The sequence below is a fragment of the Myotis myotis genome, unplaced genomic scaffold (assembly GCF_014108235.1).
Source record: "Myotis myotis isolate mMyoMyo1 unplaced genomic scaffold, mMyoMyo1.p scaffold_m19_p_17, whole genome shotgun sequence".
Taxonomy (NCBI): Eukaryota; Metazoa; Chordata; class Mammalia; order Chiroptera; family Vespertilionidae; genus Myotis; species Myotis myotis.
Window position 1 is genome coordinate 39,163,218 of NW_023416321.1, and position 7,530 is coordinate 39,170,747.

Sequence of the window (7,530 nt, forward strand, 5' to 3'; positions counted from 1 at the left end):
ACTGAGATAAAGTCTTATTTGCTAGTAGTTTATTTGGGAATATTCTCTCATGTGAGAAGTGACAGTAGAGGCGGTAAGTAGGAAGAAGGGAGAACCAATAGTGGGGTGGCTTACTGAGTTGGCCACCAGCAGGAAGGAAAAGCCTTGATGAAATGCATGATAGGACCATCCACCGAAGTGAAAACAGGAGAAGCATATATTCAACATCTCTCAGCGTCTGTTACTTAAGGTGGATGGGAAGAGATTAACCAAAGAATTCATATGCATAACCCATGGACACAGACAATAGTGTGGGCTAGAAGGGGTCAATTGGGAAAAAAAGGAACATCTGTAATACTTTATTGTCATACAATAAAGATAAATTAACACCCTTACACTTACAGGTTGCGTGTGTATGAGTGTTAAGCTGACCTCCCATGATATTCTACTCCAGGGAATCAGAGAAACCCTATGGTAGGAATGGCAGGACAAAAGAAGCAGGTAGAGCAGGCCTGAGGTAATGCTGTCAAGTTGTATCTCTGTGAAGCTGGTTGAATCTGAAGAACTGGCTGGAATAAAAATTATGTCAGGGAATGTGAAGTGGTACACAAGAAGCATCTGATGCAGCTCCCGAGGGAAGAACACTTGTACAGACTGCTCCAGTGACTCTTTTACTGGAAGCTGAGATGGTCACTTGGCCATTGGGTCACTGAACCAACAGGCAAACAAAGGAGTTACTGTACTGTCCGGCTAATTCAATCCAAATTAACAAAAAACTCCCACAAAAACTGGGTTTCTCTACAGGAGAAAAGGAAAGACCATGTTGGATACCTAGGAGTTTCTTTGGGGTACCACTTAGTAAAAGTTAATTTAAAAACTATAACAACTCAAAGGCAATAACATTGAGGATTCAGATTGCCAAGGAATGAAGGTTGAATGTAAATAACCCCATTCAGCTGAGGTGATGACAAAGTGAACATGGAATAGGTATGGAAGAAGGTTATACCCTTAGCTATGGCCTTGTGATCAACTGCAGGGTAAGGAGGAGCTGGAATGAGGTAATCTGACACACCTGCAAAGTAGTAGAGATAATGGTAGTGGTGGGGTGCTGTTAAGGTTTTCCTAGAGGGGTAAGAAGCTAGATGTGCCTAAATGGAATACAAATCTGAGTTTCCCTTCTATCTTGGCCTGAGGAAGATTGAGCATGATCTGGGAGAGTGTATCTTATTCTTGTCCTTTCCATGTGTCTGCATATGGTTAAGTAATAGAAGTCAAATCCTTGTTAGCCGCAGATGTATCTCTCCCCTTGGGTATATTCATGGGAAATTGGATTATAGTAACAGATTCTTCCACCTTGGGAATCTTTCCAAAATGTGTCTTTAATGGCACTTTGATTACTCACCAGGCAAAGGCTCCTACACTCCTAAGATATTTTAGGATATTTATACTCTGGTCCCTGCTAGTTGGCTTCTCCAACCATTTTCCTTCACCTCTGAAAATGTAGGCTCCAGACCTACATTCCTAATGTCCATTATACAGATAGTGTTTAATTGTCCATACATGAGCTTCTCTCCATCCTTACCTTCCCCCCAACTATAGTCAGGTATGATCAGTGACTATAACCAGCCACTGTTCCAGGACTCTGAGAGCGTTGTGCTAGAGCAGTCCTACATAATTACTTTGTCTTTAATGAGTTCCTCTAGGATCTAGCCTCCTCTGGGATGCAGGGCCCCTTAGGTCCACAGATGTGAAGATGGGAGAAGTGAGAAGGGATGTTGCAGACACCGGTGATGACTACAGAGGCTGTAACTTCACGTGCCTTAGTGAATAAAAGGGAGCAGAATCTCAGGCCAGGGTCCTGTCATCACCCTCAGACAGACTGGGTAAGTTGGACAAAGGATGAATGAGCTGGTCTTGTAGGGTCCTTCTAATCAGAGGTCTCGTGTTGTTCTGCAGGATAGGTGTTCAAGTGTAATAATCATTCTCCACATCTCAGCATTTCAAGATTTGTTTTTATTCTAGAAATATTTTGACTGATGTTCACCAGTTTTAATGATAGCATTCATAAATGTTACTAGTTGTATCTCTTAAGATTGTATCATTTCAACAACAGACATCTGTGTGAGGCAAGCATTTCAATACAGAGGTTCTTTTTTTTTTTTTTTTTAATATTTTATTGATTTTTTACAGAGAGGAAGGGAGAGAGATAGAGAGTTAGAAACATCGATGAGAGAGAAACATCGATCAGCTGCCTCCTGCACATCTCCTACTGGGGATGTGCCTGCAACCCAGGTACATGCCCTTGACCGGAATCGAACCTGGGACCCTTCAGTCCGCAGGCCGACGCTCTATCCACTGAGCCAAACCGGTTTCGGCAATACAGAGGTTCTTAATCTTTGACTGACTGACTATATATATGGATGTGTGTATATATATATATATATACATATATATATATATATATATGGTCCCCAAAATTCATACATACACTTTGAATAATTGTAAAGGCAGTGTTTATTAAAATACATTTCATTTTCATAGTTGAACTATCAGCTGTTAAAGTGTGTATATAAATTTTTGGGACGCCTTGTATTTGAATTACATAAGGAATTAAGATATTTTAGATTGGCTCTCCTTTCCCAGAGATTCTGACTACATTTTTGGGGGAGGGTGCAGTAATCTGTATTTTAAAATGTGTTGCATGTTCTCGCTACTCAGAGTGTTGTGCACAGGCCAGCAGAATTGGCCTCACCAAATATAAAATTTGTGGTTATAAAATGTAGAATTTTAGGCACCACCACAGACTCACTAAATCAAAACCAGCTTTTAACAGGTAGTTTACATGCATACTACATTTTCAGAACCACTACTCTCATGTGCAGTTAACTACTGCTTCACCAGGTTAGGAGGACAAGGCATCATTGATTGAGCAGCCGAAGCTCAGAAGCCCGATCGGTGGCAGCAGCTTGCAAGTGCTTGGCTCTCTGGCTTGCGGTTCCTAGTGAAACTCTTGACACCAGAGGTGGGTCCCACTTGTTTTACAGGCTGTAAAATTCTGAGACACAAGGTATATGAAACTCCTCTTGATGATTTTCTCTATTGCGAAGCCAACACATTATGTCTACCTTTAAAATACTAGTAATGTGGCTCAATTAAACAGCGCCCACAGGATGGAAATCCCAGCAGTTCGACTCAGCCATATCCCTTAATGTGCCTCGGCTTCATTAGCTCTGAGGCACATCCTGAGGTATGGATATCTGGAGAACTAGAGGTCCCCAAGGTAGAAATTATCTTTATCCCTTCATTCTCTCCCCTGTCCCCTCCCCCCGCCCAATTACAAAACATCTCCATCAGGTTTACTTTTCACAGCAATGGCATCATGTCCTGTGGATATCAGCACAAGCAGGGAGTGACTGTGGATGTATATACTGGGTTCTCTATTCCTGATAAAGAGTAGTGTGGTTGAAGTAGTCTAATATTTTCTAGAAGTCCCAGATTACATCTGGGAATTCTGTAATAAAGTGCCAAAAACTATTCAGCTCTTGTTCTGAAAGGATTTAGTGGGAGTAGGTATTCTAACTTAACAGGGGTTTTCTGTCTTTATGTTGGAGGGATGCACGTCTCAGATTGAAGCATAGCCAATAAATATTTATGAAACACTAGCTACATCGAGGCACTGTGCCAGGTGCTGGCCCTGCTGCAGTTTATGGCCTTTCCTGCAAGGAGTTTATGATCCAGTAGGGAAGACAGCGATAAGCAAATAATCCCAATGGGACTGAGTGCTGTGGGGACTTAGCAGTGGTTCTCACCTTATCTGGGGAGACTTGGGAGGTTGATGACTTGGGTCTGAATTTCTTTTACTGAGATGTGAGAGACCTGGACGAGTGGGTCGGGAGAGGGGCAGGGTGAGATGATGAATTTCATTTGGGACCTGTTGAGCTGAAGATGCTTGTGCTATTACATCGGGAGATAATCACTAAACAATTGATGATGCAGTTCTGAACGTGACAGTATTTTACCCATGAGATTTATATGGCAATTGATGCCATGGGATATGCAAGCTCTTCAGGGCTGTATATGGAGACTTAGAAAAGAATAGTGTTTAAGAAAAAGCCCAAGGAAACACCAATATATAGTACATTTACACAATGGAATACTTCATGGCTATAAAAGAAGGAGTTCTTTTGCAATAGCATGGATGGACCTGGAGAGCATTATGCTAAACAAAATAAGCCATTCAGAGAAAGATAAAAAACATGTGACCTCACTTATATGTGGAATCTAATGAACAAAATACACTGATGAACAAAATAGAACCAGAGGCATGGATACATGGAATAGACTGACAGCTGTCAGAGGGAAGGTGGGTGAGGGAGGGACTGGATGAAAGAAGGTGAGGAGATTAGCCAAAGTATATATATGCATAGCTCATGGACATAGGCAACAGTGTGGTGATGGCCGGAGAGAAGGGGGAGCCAGGGCTGGGGGAAGGTGGGTAAAAAGGGGGAGGTGAGGGACATCTGTAATAGTGTCAACAATAAAAATAAAAAGACTAATGTTCTCAATAGAAAAAAAAGACTGTTAGAGCCCTAGCCAATGTGGCTTCATGGATAGAGCATCGACCTGTGGACTGAGGGGTCCTTGGTTCGATTCTGGTCAAGGGCACGTACCTCGGTTTCAGGCTCGATCCCTGGCTTCTGGTCGGGGTGCGTGCGGGAGGCAACTAATTGATGGGTCTCTCTCACACCAATGTTTCCTTCTCTCCGTCTCTTCCTTTCCCATCCACTTCTCTCTCTCTCTCTCTCTCTCTCTCTCTCTCTCTCTCTCTCTCTCTCTCTCTCTCTTAAATATATATATATATATTCTTAGATGAGGATTAACAAAAACAAACACAAAAAACAAAACCTGTTAGAGTAATAACCAATCAAGCTTTTGAGAATAAGTGCCCAGGGAAGTATCTGAAGAATCAGTGTGATCACATAGAAGGTAAGAGATTAGAATGGAGGAATATTTTTACATGTTAATAAATGAAAAATAAGAAAATAAGTTTGAAAAGTGGCTTAGATTTGGTGATATATCTGTGGTAACAGAGAGTGATGTTACAAATAATGAGAATGAAATAAATTATTGCAGAAGAGCTAACACCATATATCATAGAAATATGTACATTTTCATTCATATTTTTAATGGACACTGTTATTTTTTCCTAAAGGTACTGGACACAGAACATGACAGGAAGAAATCAAACTGTCATCTCATACTTCTTCCTCCAGGGCCTGCCGGTTGAGCCAGAGCAACAAAACCTATTCTTTGCCCTGTTCCTGGCCATGTATCTTACCACCGTCCTGGGGAATCTCCTCATCATTTTCCTGATTCGCCTGGACTCTCAACTCCACACGCCCATGTATTTGTTTCTCAGCAATTTGTCTCTGTCTGATATCTGTTTCTCTTCAGTGACCATCCCCAAATTGTTGCACAACATGCAGAGCCAAGACCCATCCATCCCCTATGCAGGCTGCCTGACCCAGATGTACTTCTACCTATTTTTTGCAGACCTGGAGAGCTTCCTCCTTGTGGCCATGGCCTATGACCGCTATGTGGCCATCTGCTTCCCCCTGCACTACACCACCATCATGGGCCCCAAGCTCTGTCTCTCCCTGGTGGCTCTGTCCTGGGGGCTGACCATGTTGCATGCCATGTTACACACTCTGCTCATGGCCATGTTGTGTTTTTGTGCCGACAATGTGATTCCTCACTTTTTCTGTGACATGTCTGCTCTGCTGAAGCTGTCCTGCTCTGACACTCAAGTTAATGAGTTGGTGATATTTATCATGGGAGGGCTCGTTCTTGTCATCCCGTTCCTACTCATCATCCTGTCCTATGCACGAATTGTGTCATCTATTCTCAAGGTCCCTTCTGCTAGAGGTATGCGCAAGGCCTTCTCCACCTGTGGCTCCCACCTGGCTGTGGTGTCACTGTTTTATGGGACAGTTATTGTTCTCTATTTATGCCCATCAGCTGATAAATCTCCTGTGAAGGAGATAGTCATGGCTATGATGTACACTGTGGTGACACCCATGCTGAACCCGTTCATCTACAGCCTGAGGAACAGAGACATGAAGGGAGCCCTGGGAAGAGTCCTTTGTAAAAAGAAAACTTCCTTCTTTATATGATGGTGAAACTTGAATTTTTATATATTTATTAAATTTATTGGAGTGCCATTGGTTAATAAGATTTTATAGATTTCAAGTGTACATTTCTATGATCCATGAAACAAGATGAAATACTGCCATTTGCCACAGTATAGATGGACCTTGAGAATATCATGCTAAGTGAAATATGTTAGACAGAAAAAGTTAAGAACCACGATTTCTTTCATATGTGGGATGTAAAATGGAATTCTTGTACAATTATATCCAGTGACATAATATTAATATTATTATTGGGATATTAACTATGCTCCTTTTTTAATATTGATCTTTTAAAAATAATCTTTATTGTTGACATTATTACATATGTCCCCCACCTTCCCCCGTTATCCCCTTCCACCCGGTTCCTGCCCTGCCATGGGCCTTCACCACCCTATTGTCTGTGTCCATAGGTAATGCATATCTCTACTAATACAAGCCTAGGTGGCCCTTGCCTGCGATGTCATCACAAGATTGGCACCACAAGATGGCCGCCACAAAGATGGCCACCACAAGATGGCCGCATGCACAGCTGAGGCGGGGCCTGGCGGCTGCTTCGTGCAGTAAGGCCTGGGGGTCCCATGGCTCCACGCGGCAAGGAGGAGGCAGGTCCTGGCAGAGGAGGCGGGTCGCGGCAGGGGAGGGCAGTTGTGGGTGATCAGGCTGGCAAGGGAGGGCAGTTGGGAGTGATCGGGCCTGCATGGGAGTGGTTAGGCGTCAATCAGGTTGGCAGGGGAGTGGTTAGGGGGCAATCAGGTTGGTAGGCAGAAATGGTTAGGGGCAATCAGGCAGGCAGGCAGGCAAGCAGTTAGGAGCCGGATTGTGAGAGGGATGTCCGACTGCCAGTTTGGACATCCCCCTAGGGGGTCCCAGATTGGAGAGGGTGCAGGCTGGGCTGAGGGACACCAACCCCCCACCCCTTTGCATGAATTTTGTGCACTGGGCCACTAGTATGCATATAAATTCTTTGGTTAATCTCTTCCTGTTCCCCTTCCCTCTTGAGATTCGTCAGTCAGTTCCATGGTCTCATGCCTCTGGTTTTATTTTATTGATCACATTATTTTCATTAGATCCCTTGTTCATTTATCTTGATTTATAGATTCAATTGTTGATAGATATATTAATTGCCATTTTATTGAAGAACTAGCTGTTAGTTTAATTGTTTTATTTTTCTTCTGTTGTTTTCTGGCTCTATTTCACTTATTTCTGCTCTGATTTTGGCTGTTTCCTTACTTTTCTCACTCTGGATTTAGTTGGTTTCTTTCTTTCTTTCTATTTTTAAAAATATATTTTATTGATTTTTTACAGAGAGGAAGGGAGAGAGATAGAGAGTTAGAAACATTGATGAGAGAGAAACATCCAT

At 42.7% G+C, this 7,530-nt stretch overlaps 1 protein-coding gene across 1 annotated transcript; it reads left to right on the plus strand.

Annotated features, from left to right (window-relative positions):
* Positions 1-5,207: 5,207 nt before the first annotated feature.
* LOC118672382 (olfactory receptor 1E2-like) lies at positions 5,208-6,152 on the plus strand. Its single transcript, XM_036342033.1, has one exon. It carries the CDS (start codon positions 5,208-5,210, stop codon positions 6,150-6,152), a length of 945 nt encoding a protein of 314 aa, XP_036197926.1.
* The last annotated feature ends 1,378 nt before the right edge of the window (positions 6,153-7,530 follow it).

Bases quoted from the DNA above. Each gene is read 5' to 3' on its own strand.
- LOC118672382 (XM_036342033.1), top strand. From the start codon at position 5,208: ATGACAGGAAGAAATCAAACTGTCATCTCATACTTCTTCCTCCAGGGC.